The following is a 23,562-nucleotide window of genomic DNA, read 5'->3' as shown; positions in this document are numbered from 1 at the left end:
CAGTTCTATCAAATGGTCCAATGTAAGTACACAATTCAGATATGAATTAGTTGAGGGATTTACCTGTGCGGGGGGTGAGGAATCAAACTTCTTCTGAGATCACTGTATTATGACCATTATTAAGATCATTTATACATTACCGTTCATCGTAAAAGGTGGCCAGACACTTCACAATATAAGGCCAACTTAAGGAATAGCAATGCCTGAGGAAGACTGCATTGCTAAAGTCAAACAGCTTTCCTTGCAAAAGGAGAGCTAACTGTTTCACCAGCTGCCTATTTCTTTTTGCATTTTGCTTAGCAATTTTGTCATTTAATGCATTGTTGCTGGCCACATCAAAATGAAAGGAGGGAACAAAAATGATTTAAATTATCATGCAGCTCCTGCACTGCAATCTAGCTTCGTCCAGAGATTGGAAGTGTCTTCAAACAACCTTCTAAGGCAACCTGATGCCTCCAGATATTCTGAACTACAACTCCCATCAGTTCCAGCAGACATGGATCATGAGACATGCAGTCCCATGCTTCTGCTTAAGTGTGTGCAGCAGGGACACAGGCGATCTGGGTTCTAGTTCCCATGCAATCATGGAGCCTACTGGGTGACTTTGGGCCAGTCCCAGACTCTTAGTTCAACCTACTCCACAGGGTTGTTGTTATGAGAAGATTGAGAGGAGGGGGAGAATTATGCAAGACACCTGAGTTCTTTAAAAAGAAAAAAAGGTGGGATATAAATATAATAACTAAATAATACATACTCTGTAAGCAGGCCTATAAGTGCTCTGGTCATGTCAAATGCTATGGAAATACTAAGCATGATTATTATTTCTATATGTCTGATACACAGAGAATAACTGATACAGCTTGTCTCTGTGCCATACAATATTTTGATTTTACCTTCCCTCCCTAGTGCCCTTTATGAGGTATGTAAACAGAATCCTTTTTATGGCAGAAGCAAGATCCAGCATGATGCCTCCTCTGGTGGAATCTACCTTTAGTTGTGAACTGGGCTGTATCGAATTAGCTGAACTGAAAAGAAAACAGTCACATGGACGGGAAAAGAACAAGCAAAGGAAAAAGAGAAAGGGTTTTGGATTGCTCACACTTGTTCACTTCTCAGAGCAAAATGGATGCCAAATACTTACAACTCTGCTCATGTATGCATTGAAAGAGAGGATGGTGGGTTTTAGTGGGAGGGTTTTTCATTTTGTTTTGTTTTTTGGAAAAGCAATAAAACGTGACCTTTGAGACTCGTTTTTGTGTTGAGAAGCTTGGAGTAGGAGGAGAGACGGCCTCGGGCCTCGCTCCTTGGTGCGGCGCCAAATGTGTCATCACAAAGCCAGATTTCCAAATGCTGTGGACAGGAACTTACAGCCCAGCCGTTTCTTCAATACAACTTTTCATAATGCTGATAAATCAAAGCTACTGACACAGCCGTCCATGCTGTGTTCAGAACTGGGGCCCACTGTCTGGTGACAGGCCATGGGAATCTTTCAGAGTTCTTCCTTCAATGTTCAAGCTTCATTCAAAACAAAAACCTCAACTCTCCAGTCCTTTTGCTCACTGGGATAAGGGGAAGTATATTATGAGGACCAGGGCATGGCTGGCTGGCTGGCTTGGACAGGATGAATGCTGAGACCAGGGTGCCGGTGCAAGGCAGAGTGCCATACGAGTTTGTAGCAGCAGCGTGCTTAACGGTCTAGGGTCGAGAAGGAGGAAGCAGACAGTCCAATAAAACACAAGAGAGAAGGTGTGGTCTACAAACAGTCCACAAGTCAAAACCTGGGAGAGCAGTCATGGGAAAGTGATCAGGGTTGAGGAGGGAGGGTGTGGAGATAGGCAGGAGCAGAGGCGAGCATGGCAGGGATGGGTAGATCCAAGCAGAGACTAACTGGAGCAAAGAAGGAACAATCAGAGCACAGCTGGAGTGCTCTGTTTGTATGCCGCCCCGAGGCTTCGGCAAATGGGGCGGCATAAAAATGTTTTAATAAATAATAAATAAATAAAATAAGTAGGGACAACTGGGACAGGGCTGGACCAAGACAGCCCTGGAGCAGGAACCTGAAGTGAAGCACGGAGATGCGGAGATCCAGAGCACCAGGAGCCATGCGAACGGCTTGTGTGGCAGAGCGCAACAGTGCAGAGAGGCGTTTTATGCAGCTGCACCACATGATTGCCTCTCAGCTGTTCCCTGCAAGCGCCTGGGGCTGTGTGCCTGGTTCTGCAGGCGCAGGCACTTGCAGGGTCTGTCAAGTCCTGGTCCTGACATATACAAGAGGTTAAGATCTCTTCTTGCTGGTGCCAGAGTGGAGGACATGGAATAATCAATTCAAGTTGCGACAACCCAGATTCAGGCTGGACATCAGGAAAAGCTTCCCCACTGTCAGGGCAATACGACAGTGGAACCAGCTGCCTAGAGATGTGCTGGGCTCTCCCACACTGGAGACATTCAAGGCGAAACCCAACAGCCACCTGAGCGGGATGGTGTAACGTGGTATCCTGCCAACAGCAGGGGGCTGGACCCGATGGCCTTCATGGCCTCTTCCAACTCTACAGTTCTATGATTCTATATACAAGCCAGATTACTTCCTCTAACAGTGAACCAAGGGGAAGCATCCCAGCAGAAAGAGAAGCAAAGGAGAAACAACAGAGAGCGACCAGCATGCTTGGTGGAACTCAGAGTTGCAGAAGTCCAAGAGTTGCTTGAAAAGGGAAAGGGGATCCATAGCCCAGTGAGCACTGGGCATGCTCAGCAGCCACAGAATGCTGAACACAGCTGGAAAAGAAAAGGTGTGTACACACGTGTGTATAAAAAAGCAGGATATTCTAGAAGAGGACCTGGCGGGACGGCCAGCTGGCACCCTGAGCAGGAGCACTCATTCCAGAGAGGAGGATGCTTTGCAGCATTTTCTTGCAGAGCTCACTTGTTCTATTCAATTATTTAGTTTTCCACATTTTGGCCAACAAGTACACTGGGACAACCGATGTGCTCCGCACTTATTTTTGACATGCCTGACTGGGGGCCACATTGCTTTTCCTTTGCTTCCTGAGTCCTTTTAAAGTATCCTAAACATTTTAATGATTTTTCTATTTACTTTATATTATTTTAGCCTATGTGAGCAAGCTTTACATTTTATCCCTGAAGGTCATTTTGGCAGGTACACTTATCAGCTGGATTGCTTTTGTACTGCTTTCATTTGCACACTTGTGTTATTATGCCTTGTACAACAGCACTTGAGGGAAATATATTTGAGGTGTTTCATACATTTAAGAACAATACTTCTAAGCTTCCCATCTTTTGCAGGAATCAATTTTAGTGTTTCCCAGTAAGAGCCCCAACACCGCAAGGTTTCTGGTGCAGGCCTGGCTACATTGCCTTACCTTTTTGGAACAACTCCTGAAGGCTTTCCGCACTTTGATTCAATATGGCCCATAATTCTTCTTCATGCAGTGGTCCTCCGCGAACCTCCAGGGCCTCGGCTAGTGATACATGCATGTTATCTGAGGAAGCAAGACAGGATGACACTTGTTCAAGAATGTGCCTGAAACTCCACTCAGCTCTTGCTTTCTGGGCAGCTTTTGCATAGAATCTGGGAGGAATTTTCCTCAGAAAGCAACAACCCTTTTGACAGACAGCTGCTGCAATTCAGACTTGCCTGCAAAATTAATTGCTTGAATTCCTGGACACACTGCACAATTGCACAGGCACTGCACACACAGAAGAACTGCTGATGGTCTCAGCAATGAATGAAAGGTCTGATTGGTGCAAAGCAGGTTCAGATAGTCACATTGATTTCCATATTAAGGGAGCAATCCTATGCATGTTTAAACAAAACAAGGACATACAACTATGGCAGTCCCCAGCCAGCTATGCCAGAGTTGCAGGACCTTTTTTCCTGTTTAAAACAGCACAGGATTATGCCTTGTAGGTGCTAAATAAAACATTAAGAACATCTTTCTTTTCTCTTTGTTTCACTGAATGCTTTGCCCTGGCTAGGTTCTACAACTGCAGGGGTAATTTTTATGCTCCTCTAAGACGCTTTGTCCACATTTAGGGACTGGCAGCCAAAAGAGAAACTTAGAAAGCTGCCTTTTATGTTGTCAGGACGTCCATCTCAGCACAGTACTGTCTGCACTGGCTGCGGGTTAGGACAGGGGTCTGTCCCAGCAGGGGTCTTTCCCATCCTTACCTGGACATGCCATAGACTGAACAGGGGGCACAGGTTCCACCTGTGAGCAGCAACCCTCCCCTTAAGGCAGTCTGTGAGCAGTTCAATCTGCACCCGAACAACAAGATGCTCACACTGAGTCAGGGCCGAATCCACCGCTTCATAAGGCCAGTGAGACCCCACTGGCTGCTTCTGTCACCTGCAGAGTTGCAACCTGCGGTAACACCCTCTAGGCATTTGCAAAGGTGGTGCTGCAGCATCACTGCAATTAAAGTGACATTTCCTCCCAGACATGCTATAAAGCATCAGTGCTATTTGTTCACATTCAGTGCATTACTCAAGATAGCAATATGCTAACAAGAGATTTAATGACCAAAATCTTCTGAAATATTTGTTCAATTGTTTTTTTAACAACTGTATGACTGTGACTTGCAAGTTAATTTCAGCAGCATACCTACTTTATATCTTAGGCTTTGTGATTCAGGGATTAAAAAAAGAAACACTAGGTTCAGCGTAATCCAAATTCTGCAGCTGGTATAAATTATGGAAATTCAGTTCCACACATTTATGAGTTCCCCCCATTGTGTGAGGTACAGTAACGTGCAGGATGCAACGAATGGCACAGTAGCTTTACTCCCTGAAAAGTTTATTGAGCAACTCTTTTAGTATTCGATATATCACCACGCATAGCCCCTATAGTCTCAAGCTGGTCTTTGCAACCATAAGGACTAGCAACCTAAAAGCCACAGAAAACTCGATGGGTACAGGGGATGAAGGAAATGGAGACCCAGTTGTGAGAACTAATATTGTGTCCTAGAGAAAGACGCAGCTGATAGCTTCAACACAGAAACATGCTATAGGTCCTACTTGTTAATTAAAAAAGCAATCCAAACTAATTTAAGATTACATTTGTCTTTTATGATACCAATATCAGTGGAGAGAGGCTCAAAAGCCATTTTGGTTGCACATGCAAAATCTGCCTGAGTTAGGATACTGCCCTTCTTATACTGGAATTTTCAGGAAAATATCAGCCCACGTGATAAAACGGAAGTAAAAGCTCCTCTCTGAGCTCACAGAAATGCCTCAAGTTACTCCATATTTGCTTGCAGCCCCACTGACCTGTATTGCTAAGAATTGAATGTTGTGGATATATTCTTGGAGAAAGATGCATATAGCTGCTAGAAGATGAGGGAGCTCCCCGTTTGATAATGCCCTTGTTCCTTCAAAGCCCTTTATTTCAAGCATAAAACTGCTCTGAAAACTTTGGTTGGCTTAATAACAAACACGAGGAAAACAAACTCATATAAATTTGATGTTCCATATGTTCTAATTCTGTTCCAAATTACCTCTAGACACTGTTGGAAAATAATTGTAGCTATAAAAAGAAAAATGGGTGGGTCAGAGTCAAGGGGTCCAAGATGTCTTTGGACTGCCTGCTGAAGCTTGTAAAAGTTTTGAGAGCTTCACTTTCCATTAAGAAAAAAAAAAGGGGGGGGAAGGGAGAGAGAAGGAAATTCCTAGCAGTCAGTTTTGCAGGTCTGAAACTGTCATTCTAAACATACAGGGGGCAAAGTCCCAAATTCATTTCTCTCTTTCTTTTCCACTGGGTTTATTAACAGAATGCAAAGGTAAAATGAATGCAAAATGAAACAATGGGCCAATGCCAATTAACAAAGCAATCACATCCAAATTTGAGACTCTCTCTCCCTCAAGATATAACTGAAGGTTTTCAGGTCAGTTAAAAGCGGAAAGGGAGAACGCCATTAAACTGTGTCTTCAGTCCCAGGATGGGCTGAGGAGGATCTGGTGAAGGAGGGCTTATACAGGAGGTAAGAGGTTTGACCATGCCTGGGTTGGCCTTGGTTGCGTCCATTTCTCAAAGAGGGCCTTGCATCACACATGTCTTGTCTGGATCAGATACAGCACAGAAGCTCCACCAAGTTTGGGGGCTGATCAAAGCATTCTTGGGGTGGGCCTCTCCCTTTCCCACCCCTTTTTTAGTCTTGTGGTACTGGCACCAGCTCGTCTTCCTCTCCCTGCCCCTGCTGGGTGGCTGGCAAAGGACCCCTGTGCCCAGCAAGCTGAGACTGCAGCCCTGTGCCACTTTGAAGTTTTTCCCAACTTTGTAGGCAAGAGCACAGAAGCAGTGCCAGGAATGTCCCTTCATTACTCTGGTTTCCTCATTATCTGCATCCTCACTGCAGGAAGTGATTGCTTGGTTCAAGCTCAGTGCTACTCATATGTAAGCTAGGTTTCCCACTTTGCACCACCAAAACACCGGCCTTTTTTTTTTAAGCAAAAGCTCTTTATTCTCCAATGCACTTCCAGCAAGCGAGTCAACCAAGAATGGGTCTCTGAGCATGCACAGAGCAGTTTGTTGAACTCAGTCCAGCAAGTGCTATTGAGCAGCCTCCTTTTCAGTACCCTTGGGACCCCTCCCTCTGGGATGGCCCTTTCGGAGATGGGCAAGTCTCTTCTCTGTCCATTGCCCCTCTACTCGGTTGGCCCAACTCTCCAGACACTGCACCTCCCTGGAGTTTTAAATCCCGGCCATTCTCAGTGTCCTCCTGAGTACCCGGGCAGGGTGCCCTTGAGATAAGCCCCTCCACTTCTTCCATTTCAGTGTCTGAGGATTCTGGTTCCCAGGGCCCCTCCTCACCTGGTGAGTCCAAATCCGCCAGACTTGGGAAAGCACACCAAGCGTAACTGCCCCTTTCGCTGCCTTATCTGCAACTATTCAGAAAGGCACACATGGATTCCAAAACTGAGTGAAAGCTTATACCCTTGCATTAATAGTCTGAAATCCATTTAACTCTTTCAACATAAAGATTTCTGAAAACCTTTCACTAAACATTTTCAAGGGCTAACAGTCACCCCCAATCCCTGCTCCAAATGGTAAATTTCAAAAAAAGACGGCTAAGTGTTATTTATCCACCCAATATAGCACAACAGAAGCCAAGAAAACTACACGCAGGTGTGTTTTCATCCCACTAGTATATGAAAATCAAGGACAGCGTTCCATCTTGCCTTGTGCAACTGATCACTACCTGCCTGGGCCTTCCTCTTAAGTGATGCAATGTATTAAAATGGCATTTCTAGTTGGAATCAACCCTGTATGGTGAAAACAGTTTATGCAGTTTATGAAAGATCTAAATCTAGGCAGAAGCTGGACAGTCACCTACTTGGGATTCCCCAGCAGCAGACTGCTTGCTCCAAAGTCCTTAATAATACCATGCTTCTAAAAGTACTGCACATTTCTGCATCAAAATATGCCAATCCCCACCCACATTCTCAAAACCTTCATATGACACACCTGCCTGGTGCAGATATAACATTCCTGACCTCCACTGCATGGTTTCATCATCAGAAATATGGTACAACCTGGTATGGGCACCTTCCTTCTCCAACAGGAATCCCCCAGTGCCTTCTATGGCATTTTACCATAGAAGCTACACACTGCAGCTATAACCGGCCATAGATTCAAGGCAAGTTCAATCAGCCTTAGGATGCAAACGTGCACATGTCTAGAAGGGTCAAACTTCTCTCAGACAACTAGCCTTTATCCACCAATGTGGATGCAATGAACTTTGTATACAGCAAACCATGGAAGGGAGGACAGATCAAGAATGGATGAGAGTGTGGAAAGAAACAGCTTTGTGGAATATCCCAAGAGTCTTTTGGGATTTGGAGTTAGGGACCGTGAGCCTGTACTAGGAAGGAATTGGAAGAAGCAAATGGGGATGGATGGGAAAGATAATCAAGCGAAGCCAGAATGAAGTGACAGAGGCCAAAACTCTGTGATAGAGCACATGAGCTGCATGCAGAATGGTCCTGCATCTCCAGGTATGGATGGAAACAATCCTGCCTGCAACTCTGGAGAGCTGCTGCCAGTCAGTGCCAGCAATACTGGGCTAGGTGGATCCATGGTCTGACCCATCAGGACCTACTTGTTCTTAATTATTCTTGGGGAGCTGGCTGGTCAAAAGGAAGGCAGCCGGACAGAGGGTACAAAGTGTTCTTAGGACCAGACTAAAACTACTCTTTTATCCATTTAACTATCAACCATGACGAGGAGGGGACAAGCAGGATCAGACCATGGCCCATGGGGCAGGGAAGTTAATCCTGCTGCCACCTGACATAATCCTGCCAAAACTCTAACTCTCCCCAAAGCTTTTGTCAGCCCTGAAAGGGCAGCCTCTGGCAGTGCTGGAAGAAGCTTCTATGCTCAGCCTAACAGTACCTTCTGGGGAACAACCTTTGATATAGCAGGGAAGGGCTAAATACCTCTCACATGACCTGCTGCTCTCGTGGCTAATACCTCTGATAGATATTGCTGCTGAAGGCAGCATTGCCTTGTGGGTGATCCATCAGGAGACGCATGTGGGTGGTAGACAAGGCGAAAGCCAGAAGCAATCTGGATTACCCATTTCTCTTTGCGTGCCATCCCCTTTTTTCTCACTCCCTCTTCCTTCCCATGCAGCCTGCTTCTTATGGATGGACAGACTGCCCTTGCCGACCGACTGTACACAGAGAAGTTTGAAATTAGGCTGAGGGCTGGATGTCGGACAAGGGCTGCAGGTTGCTCAACAATGGGAGGAGAAGCACTTTGCCAGTATCTACAGAAAGCTTAAAGAGAGAAAGAAGAAAATCAGTGGCAAAGGTTTGCTCTTGAAATTAATGTTGTGGTTATTGAAGTTATAGATGTAATGAGGCACCTGCTAAAGCTGTACAAAAGCACACAAATGTTAATGCACCACAGGGGCAAAGGGCCTGCTGTAGAGTACAATTACAAGTGTTTGCAGGAATCAGATCTTTTCAATGTGCCAAATCTTCCATATCTTCCAGTTTTTTTGGTCCCGTTGGATCTGCTGGCTGGGGGCGATTGGAGCTGAAGTGCGGCACATTTGGAGGGAATCAGGTTGAGAAAATATCTCTATCTGATGTATATTTTATGCAGGCTACCCAGACAGAGGTTCAGAGCATGCCTCTAAAAGCCAACCAGACATTCAAAGGGGGCAAACCCTTTTTGCTGTCCCTTACTTCCATTTTCAAAAATGTATCATCAATCTGTTTATGATGATTTCAAAAGCACACCAGTTTTCCCTTTAGTCAGCAATCCTTCCAACCAGAGCCCTGCCCTCCATTGCTGCTTCTCTGTTTTATTGATTTAAATAAATCAATAAAACAATCACAGAGCGAGGAAACATATGCTACATGCAAGGTAGGGCTTCAAATATTATTTAATCCATGACAAGGGAGGCCCACCTGGAACTGCTGCTGTCCACTGAGCCTGTTTTGAAGAATTTCCAGAAAGCAGCTGTTCAACAATTTGTTCAGCTATTCTTACATTTAGGAAGTGTCTTTCCCAGATAGCCAACTTCTTTCTGGTCTTCACTGTAGCAATTTTGTTTTACAATGGGTGTCTTGTACAAAAGCATATGCTATTTTTGTGGCCTTTACTCATTCTTCTCTATGTCAACAGAACCAAAAGTATGAGCACAACATCCCTAAGGGATGTGTAGCGAGGCTCCAGGAATACATGAAATTCAGCAATAAAAAAAGGTAAAGAAAAAAGTTATTTCTTATGACCATATCCTGCTTAAATTGTACCATTTATTTGCATAGATCCTTAGGACAGACAAATCTTCAGTGTTTCGTTTCCTCGCACATTCTCATGTTTTTTAATTGCAAGTATCTTTTGTCCTATGCCATGAAGACACTAGTGAATTCTGAAACATTCTAACAATAAAAAACCCAACATTCCTCTCCTTTCTGTACTGGCCAAATTCAATTTGCACAGCTATTCCCAGTTTGGGCATAAGCATGTATACTTGTCTGACATATAGCTGATGAAAATGAGAAGCCTAACTCAGTATCATGAAGACAGCTGAATATGAAGGGATTCAAATTCGATTTTTTAAGAGCTATGCACTCCAAGCCTTTGTCTTACACAGACCGATCTGTCAAGTTTTGGTTTCTTCCACCAAAAAAAAAAAAAAAAAAATCAAATCTGTCCTACACCATTTATGAAAAAAAATACCAAGATATTTATTTACGAATTTTAATACCACACGGATGTATATATACATCCCAAACCGAATGCAATAACCCTAGCAACTACTGTAAACCAGCCAAAGAACCTTGGCTATTGGGCAGTACAGAAATGAAATGACATCTTAAGCAGGTGGCTCCCTTATTAATACCAAACTGATTTCACAATGTTAAATAACATAATTCAGTTGCCAAGTTTAACAATGCTGACTTGAGTCTCAACTTCACATCTCATTCCACACTGCTATTCAACAAGCTGGATAATTACAACTACAAAGCAAGCTTAATTCTTGTAAATGTGAATGACCTGCCTAAATAATCACAGGGTTCTTGACTCACGTTCTTCAAACTAAGTGATGGATTTGGCTCCTGTATTTTTCAGGTGCTTTTATACCACCTTGGAAGAGTCTGCTCCAAAAATGGACTTCTAGGTGCACTTTCTCCTCCTCCCAACTTTCAGTTTTAATTGGCATGTAATACAAGTGACTGGAACCGGGGTTAATCCAATAAATAAAAGCGACTAGCAGCATTTCAGAGAGCTTGTTAGTGTGGGTAACCCTATTTAAATAAATAGGCAGATGAGCTCACTGGATCTTGGTATTTGTGACTATTAATAATTTCTGACCAACAATTAAAACAAGTATTTATTTCTTTTTATGAACCAGTTGTTACTAACGCATAGAAATATGTTACATGCTATTCTCTAGCTGGTCATTTGCCTAACTGCTCCATGAAGCAAGACACTGGGCCCAGCTTGCACATCCAAGTATTGTGAATGAGTGAGCACACTGGTGCACACTTCCAGATCATTCCCCCTGTGAGCAGAAAGGGCCAAACAAACCACAGACCTTCTGTTCATAGTTAATTTAGCTTGCCCTCTAAGTCCTTCTAAGTGCACCCAATAACTGCCTGACTTTGAATCTTGGATTCAAATCATGGTTAAGCAGCCATGAGAGCTAACCTTAATGGCAGTTAAAATTTTAGCTGGATTTGTTTGCTTTTAAATTCATATGCTACTGACTAGTCCAAAAGGATTCTCTAGGCAGCTTACAATAAAATCAATAAATACAAATGCTAAAAGCAAAGACAATAAAGCCAATTATAGTAAAATCACAAGCTATTTCAAACAATTAAACATTATAATTATATCAAGTAAGAAGGACAACATGGTATCTTCATAAATAAAAGATCTTAAATCAATTAAAATACCCCGAGAAAAGTTGGTAGTTAAGGTTGGTAGCAAAAATCATAATTCAGAAAGGAGGGTATAGCAGAAGGGATCACATGATCTTGCCATATGCTCTCTGGTTAAGAAATCTGCAACATTATACAGCTTTTATGCATTATATCTAAGGCTGCCTTGATTTCATATAAGGAATTAAATTTGGCTTTATTCAGAGACAGCATAAGCTTTCACTATATTCCTGTGAAACCCATATTGAAAGAAAGGGAGTGTTCCAAACTTTTTTCAGCAAACATACCACATGTAAGGACACACACAAATGCTTTTATGCCAAAACCTCTCAGCACTAAAACCAAACTAGGCTAGATAGCAGAAGATCCATGAATGAATTTCTGCTTTTTTTTAAGTTGCTGATTTCTCTAACTATGGCCACCTCTGTATGCAAAGTAGTAAATGAAATAATCTCATTCTGGACATTAAATAGTAAATGCATTAAACAAATTATTACTTGGCTTCCTTTCTGACATAAACTACTAATTCAAAGCTTTAATGCTGTGTAACAGAAAAATGTGACAATATATGGAGTAAAAACTCCACAACTGCACAGTGTTCTGAAATACTTAGATAATATTTTTCTTTGCTTGACTCAAAGGCTGAGTTACTCAACGCAGATTTTAAATTCTGATCCTGATGGTATAATGCTATGAAATACTGGAGAAGGCTAACAGCAAATAGGATTGTGTGCACAGTGCAACATCTGTCTTGCAATCTCATCAGGTGACAACAAATTCTGGATGGTGTTGGGAGCCAGCCATCAACTGTGGTCTCATGAACCCCTTCTCCAAGGCTTCTGACACCAGCAGAGACTTCAGGAAAAGGGAGTGCCTCACTTTGCATCGGTCTGGGAGTTGCTCAGAATTTGCAAAAATCTTCCTTACCACGTTCAAGTGTCTCCAAACCATGCCATGGAATAGGTTCCTCTATTTCACTGAATCCCTGGGAAAGAGGATGTTTGGTCATTCACACTGGTCAATCCCAAATTCCTGTAGGAAGTAGCTTGCTGTCACTTTGTTCCAGGCACTGGGGAGACTAGAAAGTGCTATGATTCTTCTGCTCACCCCACAAACTCCACATGAAATAATATAAGGACGACTTGCTTTGCACAAGAACTCAGAATGGAGGGAAGACAAGAGAGTTCATTCACACGCTGTCCTGCTTTTGAAGCACTCAAAAGCAGAACTTTTCAGCTTTATTGGGAGCAGTCTCCAAATTCCTTGCTTACCAGTACAAGATGTTCCAGTATCTCTGCCAAATAGAGGCAACTATGATACTCATGTGTTGAGCTCAGCTCATGCACAAGATCTTCTGAATTCAAGATGGCAGCACTCAAAGTCAATTCATTGCTACAATCTTGGCATTATTATTTTCAGTTCTCCTAGGCATAAAGTGTAATGGACGTGCAAAAAAGTCAAGATTTCTGACATTATGATGCCAGTGATGGCAGAGGTCTTGAGAAGTCTGTTCCCTATTGTGGACGCCAACAAAAAATTATGAAAATTTGGAAAGGACGCTGCATGAGGAACAGGATGATCAAAACCATATTTCCTTTACAAACAGCAACATTTTATTACATTTATAACCCGGTATACCATTCTGTTTCCATTGCAGACTGTTACAACTTAAGCATTTGAGGAAGAAAAGACAACAGAAAAAACATATTTCAGACTCCACATAAACTTGGCCTATGATCAAAACCTTTCCACTGTACTGGGTACCATTTTTGACAGAAACTCAATGTACACATTTAATAAACAAATAATCATTTGTTCTTCCTTGCCCAGCTCTTTCCACCATAGGCATCTCCCCATGACACTTATCTTGTCCCCTTTTTGCATATCGCACCTGCTAAACTATAAGCTGCAGGATCAGCTGCTGACCACCAGTACTAATGGTGCAGAGAGAGACCTCTGGACTTGGCAGAAGTCAAGATTTTATCCTGAGGATGATCTATGATGAACCTACTGTCTGAACCAAAAATTTGCACAATTCCAGGGATGAGGAGTTAAATAGACTGGACTGGATTTAATTGCCCATGTAATAAACTGGAACCATGAACAGATCCTTAAAAACTACCCTCTGCTAACAAACCTTCTGCAAGCTTGCTAAGTCACCCAGTGAAAGCACTAAACAGAAGCCACTTGACCTTCAAACTGTTTCTACCTAGTTGGAAAGGCTTTTCTACCTTCAGCTGAGAAAAAGCAGAGATTTTCTGAAGGACAGGTGGGTCGTTAATCTGCCAGGATTGTCCATCTATTTTAGTTCCTGCAAGGGAAGGGTTGCCACTGTCAATAGAGGGAATCCCTAGAAATCTGATTAAGGTTTAGGAACACAGACAGTTTACAACAGGAAACAGCATGTATTTTCAACTCACTTGGGTTGTTAACACCAGATGGAATAAGGAGGTGGAATCAGCTTTCTCCTTATCCAAAGAAAGGAAGCTTCCAACCACCCATTTCTACTTGCATGCTTAAGGCGCTTATGCAGGCACTTGTTCTTGCAAGTTACAACTAGTTTAAAAGCTCAGACATGCAGGTATATCTGTCATTCATGATGAATGACTGCATTCTGCAGAAATTGTGATAACTGTGAATAGCCACAGGGTTCACCAAAAGAGATGGCTCATCTAGAAGGTTAATCATCTTTCCCTACAACAAGGAAAATTCCAGAGGGGGTAGCTATGTTAATTGGTTAGCGCGTGCGCGCGCACACACACAAACACACACGGTCCCCAGGAGTTTCACCACAGTATTTGTAAAGCTGGTCCAAACAAAAAGAAAAGGAAAGCACCCAAGAATGGAGCATATACTCATGATGGAAGAAACAGTAAGGTCACAATCCTATGCATGTTTAGACAGAAACAATTCCATCTTCTAGCATTTCCCATAAATGTAGTACTTTTCTCTGTCTAATTTAGAAAGAAGTCTGCCCATCTCTCTTACAAGAACTATAACATGATTAAGTACGTGAAGACCTTTGAAAAGAAAAAGGCAAGCCATGCAATGCAAGCACAAGGCTTTCCACCATGCAGAAGTCCCAGTACATCTCTAGCAAGGTTGTTCTTTGCTCCTGCTACAAGCCCAGCAACTAGTATCCTGAAATCTTCTGAATGCAAAGCATGATCTGAGGTATGGTTATAATTCCTGTAATGCACACATGCCATATAATTACTGTAGTTCAGTTAACAGAATAATGGAATAGAGAATTTTGGTTATTGGGAAGTACAGAAATTAACTAACTAACTACCAGGGAGGAAAGAAGGAAAACGAGTAGAGGATAGGCAACCTGGTGTTTTCCAGATGTGTTGGACAACTCCCACAAACTCCATCCAGTGGCTATGGTATTGAGGATGTATGGGAGCTGTAGTCCCAGGCATTGGAAGGGCACCAAGTCACCCATGATTTGAAGTAGACCATGGAAACACAAGGCAGGAAAGGACAGATAATCTCTTCCAGAGGAGACACTTGCCACTCAGTTTTAGCACTATCGTGACAGTGGTGCTAGACTGGAAGTCGCCTGGCCAGAAAAGGCATGTCTGCGAAAAGACTTGCATCCCTGAAAAGACTTAAGCTGAACTGGGTTGCTTCCACTGCTGTGATTCAGTGGTAAAGCCACCCCATTATAGAATTAATTACAGTGTTCTCGGGCGTGTGACAAGAAGAAATAAAGAGCAATGAAACCTGAGTGCTGATACACTCTCCCTCCTATTCATTTTTTAGGTGTTGCGCAAATTGATTTCAGTGAAGGAAACCAAAGGGCAGTGACTCCCTTCTTGGCACAGGCTTTGCACGGGGATCCCTCCTTTCCGCCTGGTCCTGCACTTGCGGGCCAATACAGCTCAGTGGTACATTTGCACGCAGAAGTCCTGGTTCCAATTCCTGGCACACTCAGCAAAACGACTGGAGGGCTGCTGCTGGGAAAGAAACGCTGACATCCTGCAGAGCTGATGCCAGCAGGGATGGCTGAGATATTTGCAGGGGGACAAAGTCCAGTGTTCTCTTAATCTGACCTGCAGATTCTGCAGCTGAGTCACATGGAATGCACAATCCAAATTTCCAGGAGGATTTATGCTCATTCCCATTCATTTTAATATGGATTAGTATAAGACTGCAACTACACAGGAGCACTAAGGTGTACTTGTGCAAGAGCACTAATCCACGTTAGTTGTTACTGCAGTATCTCATGTGAATTAGTGCATTTGCCCAAATGAAAATCACCACTAGTGCCAATCAGTGCAACTAGAATCTAATTCTGGTCAAAAAGAATCCAATTTCCATCAGTGAGTAGATGACATAATGAAAGACACAATTTAATCTGGAAACACAGACAGGGCATCGGAGTGAATTATCTCAAACAGATCCGACATCTTCCAACCTGGTACCCTTCAGAGGTTTGGACTTCAGTTCCCATCATAGCCAATGGTCTGGAATGCCATTTGCTACAATCAAAAATATCTGAAGGGTTGGAAAAGTCAGAAGGACCAAGCGTTGGTCCTTTGCTTTTTCAGTTTTTCTCTTATCGAGGAAAAGCCATGACATTTCATAAGCACCAGACTGTAAGCATTGCTTGTTCGTGGACGGACAAATGCTGTTTTGAGAGGCTTATGTTGTCTAGCGCAAATCTTGCAATTAGGAAGATTTAGCTCCAGATTAGTTGAACTAGCCACTCTGGAGGTTTGCATGGTTAGGATGAGAAAGCAAGTGTTGGGAATTGGTGTGTGCAACTAAGCATTTTAAAAGAATCCATTAAAAAGAATTAAATCAGATTTATTTAAACAGGTTGCTTAAAAAAACAAAAGGCAATGTAATTTTAAATTTTCACTTATATTATTACTTGCAAAACAAAACCAAACAACAACTCTGATATAAAATGATCTGAATTTTTAATACAAATAAAACATGTCATTTTGACATGTTTCTCTTACAGCCAAATTCATAACTTTCTATGAAACACATTACATTCAAGTCTGTCTTCACTATGTAAAAGTGGAGGGTAGGGCGGGGTGGGAAACACTTCTAAGGCCAAGCATTATGCATTTACTGTATAATTTTGGCAAATGAGCAGTATTTCCAACTATCTATTTCTGGGCAACCAGGGTTTAAAAAGGGTACAGGTGAAAGTTCTGTTTCACACATTAGAAACTGTTTTTGAATGGTGTGCATCAGTGCTCACTTCACTCTTCACTTACACTGATGGTTCAGAATGGAGAAAATGTTGGTGTCCTTATTCATTCATTTTGTTTATTTATTAAATTTGTATAAAAGCTGCCCATTGGTATCATGCTGTCTGGGCGGCCATTACAATAAGGAATCAATAACAGCATCAAATAAAATACAGTTACATATTATAATAAATAGACAAGATAAACACAATATATAAAAGCAGACAAAATATAAAATAATAAAATTAATAAATTAAAACCAGTGCCATCAATATAGATGGTCTAAGTAGGTGCATCAAAAAAGAAAAAGTTTTCATCAGGGTTAGGGGTAAAAGTGCATCACGTTTTTATATTTATATCCTGCCTTTTTTCTCCTCTTGTAAAGAACCCAAGACACCTTAATTAGTTCATCTCCTCTGCATTTTATCATCACAACAACCTTGTGAACTAGGTTAGGCTCAGAGTTAGTGGCTGGCTCTTAATGAGTTTCATGGCTGAGTAGGATCTAGAACCCAGATGTCCCAAATCCCAGTCCAACACTCTCACCACTACACCATGTTGGAAGGAACCGAAAGACCTGCTAACTATAGACCAACTAGTTTTCTTGATGTTCTTGAGAATGTTTACACTAGCCATCTTCTAATTAAATCAGAAGGCCAGTGATGATAAGCAATAATCATTGGCATATGAAAAAATACACAATTGCTCACACCTTATTTTTATACTATCTTGTGCAAAGTTACACTGCAAATTGCATATTAAATCATAGTCTTGTAAACAAATGACTGAAAAGGTCAGAGAAATTAAAGTTAAAACACACCACCCAACCAATTTGATATCGTATTCATCAAAACTGCAGCTAAAGGGTAAATTTAGACAAAGGTTGCTTTTTGAAATAATATCAACTCAGTTTTTTCTGACTCTTCTTTAGAAGGCCAGATACTGAAGATGAAACTCAATTACTTTGGTCACCTAATGAGAAGAAACAACTCACTGGAGAAGACCCTGATGCTGGGAACAATTGAGGCAAAAGGAGAAGGGGACGGCAGAGGCTAGGTGGGGTCACTGGGGTGGTTGGTGTGGGCTTGGGTGGAGGACAGGAGAGCCTGGAGGAATGTTGTCCACAGGGTTGTGATGGGTCGGACACAACTTTGTGACTAAACAACAAACGACAAGAATATTGGAACTCTGATTTTTCTTATTATTATACAGAACAGACCAATGCATAACTGGATATACAGCATCCAGTTAACATGCCTTTTTCTTCGGGAGATGCATGATTTACAAAATGGAAATAATTACTGAAATAGGTAATTTGAATCAAATTTCTTGGTGATTTAAATTGCTGTTTTAAATTGCTCTGATTTAAATCAATTTAAAAATTCCCCTAGAGGAAGCAGACAGGGAGGGATATTACAGCTCTTTATCATAATATTCATGCAGGTGTGAGGAACAGGATGATCTGGAACAGTGTTTTTAAACCATTTGGCTCCATTCATTTCCTCCCCCCTCCACTCCTCTCTCTCAGAGGAGGGGGGGGGGACTATTTCCCCAAATGAGAGAAGATCCGCAGAGCAATAGCAGGGTCAGAAGGTTTAGCAGTGGCCTCCCTACTAGGGCGCTGATGTTAGAAGATATCCAATAATGCTGTCAGCAGCCCAGATTCCATTTTATCCTCACAAAGATCCACCAGTTGAAAACCAGTCCATCACACTGCACTGCACCCTGGCCACATCTGTACACGTAAACCAATAGGTCTAGCATTACGAGGAACTGCTGCAGTGACCTTCCAGAATTACCATGAAGAGGTTTGAAAGTTCTTCCATTTTAGACCAGCCAGAGTTAGGTGATTAACTTAATGTGATTAACTATAACTGGAATTCCCCGACTGTGATGCTCTCCAAATGCTTTGAGCTGCTTCCCTTGGTCCCTTCCAGCCAGGTCAAGGGTCAAGAATGATGGAAGCAGTTAATCAGAACATCTGGAAGGACCCACACTAGGAAAGGCTGACATTTTGATCTGCTGAAACAAGCTAGCTTAGTAACTGATGGCTAGAACCTGGTTTGTTTCAGTAAACTATGGTGAAGATTTATCACAGTTCACATGGATTCAGACATCAATACATACCAGAGTTAATCTAAATGTATGCAAAATCCCTTGAAATAATGACTGTGACCACACCAGAGAAGGAAGGTGGAGCCTGCAAGCTCAAGACTCGAAACTCACTGTTATCATGTAACACATGGTTGGGGGTGGACCCGATGGCCTTCTGACCTCTTCTAACTCTATTATTCTATGATTTAGTATTCTGGGCAAACAAAACCATCACTTCTAGACACTTGGGCATGAGAACCATTTGCAAGGGATATCTCAAATATACCAAAACAGCACTATCGCAATTAAAGAAAAGTATGCCAAGTTTGAGGTCATTGAGAATGGAACACATATATTAACCACCTACTCATAAAAAGGCCAGTTTGAACAGATATGTTTTAAAAGCTATAATGGCCTATGCCAAAAAATTAAATAAGGTACAGAGCAGCAGAAAGGGAGTTCCACTACTGGAGAAGAAAAAACACACGTATATCTACAACAATTCTTAAATATATAGCCTGCCTTAAAGTTAGGCAACCTCATGCTCTCCAGATGTTTTAGACTACAGTTTCCATGAGCTCCATTTAGCCTGGTCAATCCTCATAAATTATTCATCCATTTTATCTGTCATTTTTCCTCTCAGAAGGAACCCAAGGCAACTTACAATAGCCCTCCTCCATTTTGACCCACACAAGAACCCTGTGAAGTAGGCTGGGCTGAGAGTCCATGACTGGCCCAAAAACACCCAGTGAGTTTCATGGCTGAGTCAGGACTAGAACCTGGATCTCCCAAATCCCTGGTGCTTTTGCTCTAACTCATACATCAAACTGGCCCAAGATGAAGTGGAAGGCTAAAATAATTGAGGGCAACAGATTGTTGTTGTTAGTCGCAAAGTCGTGTCTGACCCATCGCGACCCCATGGACAACATTCCTCCAGGCCTTCCTGTCCTCCATCATCCCCCAGAGTCCACTTAAGCTCATGCTGACTGCTTCAGTGACTCCATCCAGCCACCCCATCTTCTGCCGCCCCCTTCTTCTTTTGCCTTCAGTTGTTCCCAGCATTAGGCTCTTCTCCAGGGAGTCCTTCCTTCTCATTAGGTGGCCAAAGTATTTGAGTTTCATCTTCAGGATCTGGCCTTCTATAGAGCAGTCAGAGTTGATCTCTAGGCCTGACCGGTTTGATCGCCTTGCAGTCCAAGGAACTCGCAGGAGTCTTCTCCAGCACCACAATTCAAAGGCCTCAATTCTTCGCCGCTCGGCCTTCCTTATGGTCCAACTTTCACAGCATACACTGCAACTGGGAAAACCATAGCCTGGACTATATGCACTTTTGTTGGCAGGGTAATGTCTCTGCTTTTTAGTATGCTGCCTAGATTTGCCATAGCTTTCCTCCCCAGGAGCAAGCATCTTAATTTCTTGGCTGCAGTCCCTTTCTGCGGTGATCTTGGAGCCCAGGAAAATAAAATCTGTCACTTTCTTCCCCATCTATTTGCCAGGAAGTGAGAGGACTGGATGCCATGATCTTAGTTTTCTTAATGTTGAGTTTCAAGCCAACTTTTGCACTCTCCTCCTTCACCCGCATCAAGAAGCTCTTTAGTTCCTCTCCACTTTCTGCCATGAGAGTGGTATCATCTGCATATCTGAGGCTGTTGATATTTCTCCCAGCAATCTTAATTCCAACTGGTGATTCATCTAGCCCCACCTTTCTCAAGATATGCTCTGCATATAAGTTAAATAGGCAGGGCGACAGTATACAGCCTTGCCAAACTCCTTTCTCAATTTTGAACCCATCAGTGGTTCCATGTCCAGTTTTCACTGTTGCTTCTTGAGGAAAACAGGTTCCCTATCCCTTAACTTATTTGATGTGTATAAGACTGAATCAAATTTCTGAGAAAACCGGGGGAAATAACTTCCATTCCAACTATTTGCATGGACTCAGAATATTTCCACACTTCAAAAGACCAGAGTAACAGAATGCCCTCCAGACAGTCCATGGCTGGCAAGAACGAATATGTGTTGCCAGAAAGTGAAGAGGAAAATAAGAGCTCCTCTTATGACGGAAGGCCAAGTGTGCTGCAGCCAGAAACTAGAGTTCATGGAACTTTCACAATGTGCAAAGGATAAATCCTTTCATATTATGAGAATTACTGGACAAAGGGACGCATTATACCCATGGCTGCACAGCAGGGGCATAAAATAGCACAAGTTCTTTTCTAAGTGAACTTCCAAATCCCAAGAGAGAGGGACAAAACCTCTAACAGATCATCTTCCTCCACCAGAAGCTTTTCAGGCTACAGGAGAAAGAGACCAAGGGTTGAGAAGTGGGTAAGTTCAGTGGAAGAAAAAGAGACGAGGAGAGGCCAACATGAAGCAACTGTAATCAGGGGCAGAAAAGGCTGCAGAGGATTTCCTAGCTGCTAACAGAAGGATTTTGAAGGATAGCAAACAAGTCAGAAAAAATATGACCATTTTTCACCCAAGAAAAGCCCCACCATTCCTTAAAACTTCGTGCACCGAGAACATAGGAGGTACTGCAAAGAGCGCACACAAGTGACTTTGTAAGATTGCAGCTTTTATTTGCATATAAAATGAACAGCAGAAACTCATGCCCTTTACTTAGATGGCTACTTAGAATTAAGTTCCACTGTATTCAGCGGGACTTGAATCTGCGTAAACATGCACAAGATTGTAGCTGCTTCTTCCTCTTTCAAAAATCTTTTGCCAAAGATGAATGAGATGCTTCCCTGTAAGTGAAGCTACAGGGAACTCTCCCAGAGTTCTCCTCTTTGTCTTGCCACAACTCCTTGTAAGCTAAAATGCTTCTTTGCGTTATCATTTATTTCTTGATCTATGCATGTTTGAGAGAGTCAGCTCTATAAGGTTCTCCCCCGCCACAGATAAACTCAGTTGGTTTTGAAGATCTCAGACACCTGGGTTCCTTTTTTCTTTTGGCATCCACTGGGACCTTCCATTTGCTGAAAGGCACCCAGCCAATCAAAATAAAACTTCCCTCTGATGTAGGTCAGGAGAAAAAAAGGGATCTAAGAGAAACAGCTAGCGTTAAAAGAACCTACATTACTTCAATCCTTTTAGGTAAACAACAGTGTGGCAGGTGGGGAACGAAGCAGGTGTCCCAGCAAGAAATGTTGAGCCAGTGGAGTGGGTTGTGAACACAAGTGTCTATTATCCAGTGTATATGAGAAAGCAATTAAAAGGTAGTATACTCAATATTTTGATCAAAGAAAACTATTTTAAAAAACACCAAGTGTTTGGCAGTCATTCCAGTGCCTTTGCACTTACAGTCAGAACACAGATTAGTTTACCTCTTCAGAAGGATTTTACAGGAATTCTGCCTGAATACCTTTTCCTCCTAGGCTGGCTCACACACCATAGCAAAGCCAGGGGCAAGGGAGCATTTCTTAATGTTTTGAACTTGCATAAGCCTCTCCGCACATGACCCATCACCACGGTTACAAGCCTTGTGGCCTAATAGATCTAAAGGACACCAAGTTGACTATTCTGGAGCTAGCCATGGTTTGGCTGATGTGGTCATAGCCCAGTTCTGTGCATGCTCTTCTTCCCAATCAACGCCATGTGCTCTCCGATCTTGTTATTCACATCCTCTAATGACGGTCTGCAAGCCAGAGAACTTCTTCCAACTGAATTGCATGAAGGGGCTGCACAAGTGATGCAGGGGGACAGCAACATGGGCACAAGTGGCTCTGTGCATGAGACAAAGCCTCTCTGTGGGTGATTCACACATTGCAACGGAAGTGGTTTACCTCCAAACTAGAAGTGGAAACCTTCAAAATCTGGGTCAGCAATTCTGAAGCCTCAACTCTAGTCTCCGCACATGTCTCTCCAACTGGAATGTGGTCAGCCGAGAGGCTGAACTGGTGCCTACTTTGATGCCATTCTGGAATGGTCCGTGACTCCTGACTCAAGAACTTTCCATCAGTTCTATCTTGGCTGGGTCCATCAGGTTTTTAAGTTGCTTCCATCTGATTCTGCTCTTTGTTTTGCACATCTCAAAAGCTGTTCTTTGGATTTTACTGAAAGGATGCATCTCTTGAGGGCTTAAATGGCACATTCTGGCTTGGATTCATACTATGGCTTGTGCAAACAGGAGGGTAATCAATTTGGGCATACCACAGACAAGGAAGTATGTAAGGGATCTGCATATTCAAAGGGAGAGGGAGTGAAGGAGGTCTTGAGATAAGGTCACAGCAACCAAGTAAACCTTAGAAACTTTCACAGTAATGTTGACAATTATAAAATAGGTATCTTCCAGTTACGTGACTCTAATTTTTTATTTATGTTAAACTGTGACACCTATTCCCAAGGCATTCCCAGAAAGCCACTGGAATTCCTTTGAGACAATCTGATCCCCCCCCCGCCCCCACACACACCTTTTTGGAATGTAACTCATCTCCCTTGGCATTACCCCAGTGTGAGTCATCTATCCATCAGACAGTTCTCTTAACAATTTTAGTGTACCAGATAATATCTGACAATTACAGAAGACAAATGACAAGCAAGAATTACAAGAAAAAGTATCGAAACTCTGCCACGATCAAGCATTTGTAACACACAGCTCACCTAACCTGGATCTCCTCTTTATTCACTACCCTATGTTAAACCTCCAGGCTGCGCTTAAAGTGTAATAAACAAGGCACAGAGCTGTTCAATAAATGACAATGAGCCTCTGAGCTGCTTAAGTGAACTTTCGGCACTCCTTATTTTTTATAAGGAGATAATCTTTAACATTCATATTAAGGTCAATCAAAGGACTGCAATGGGCTGAGCGCACCCGGGAGAGCAGCCCTGCATGCCGTCACCCAGAACACCGAG

The 23,562-nt window shown here is 42.6% G+C and overlaps 1 protein-coding gene across 10 annotated transcripts in view; it reads right to left on the bottom strand.

The window, feature by feature from the left end:
* The window catches only part of PTPN13 (protein tyrosine phosphatase non-receptor type 13), a 161,368-nt gene that overhangs the window by 121,338 nt on the left and 16,468 nt on the right, over nucleotides 1–23,562 (bottom strand). For all 10 annotated transcript variants that reach the window (XM_044429300.1, XM_044429304.1, XM_044429301.1 and 7 more), the window contains exon 2: nucleotides 3,378–3,497. In XM_044429300.1, the coding sequence (XP_044285235.1) occupies nucleotides 3,378–3,492 (115 nt within the window). In that variant the 5' untranslated portion in view covers nucleotides 3,493–3,497. The remainder of the gene's footprint in view (nucleotides 1–3,377; nucleotides 3,498–23,562) is intronic.

The sequence above is a fragment of the Varanus komodoensis genome, unplaced genomic scaffold, assembly GCF_004798865.1.
Source record: "Varanus komodoensis strain SLA01 unplaced genomic scaffold, ASM479886v1 scaffold2, whole genome shotgun sequence".
Taxonomy (NCBI): Eukaryota; Metazoa; Chordata; class Lepidosauria; order Squamata; family Varanidae; genus Varanus; species Varanus komodoensis.
The sequence above is the reverse complement of the archived record's forward strand: the minus strand, read 5'-3'. Positions and strand labels throughout refer to the sequence as shown.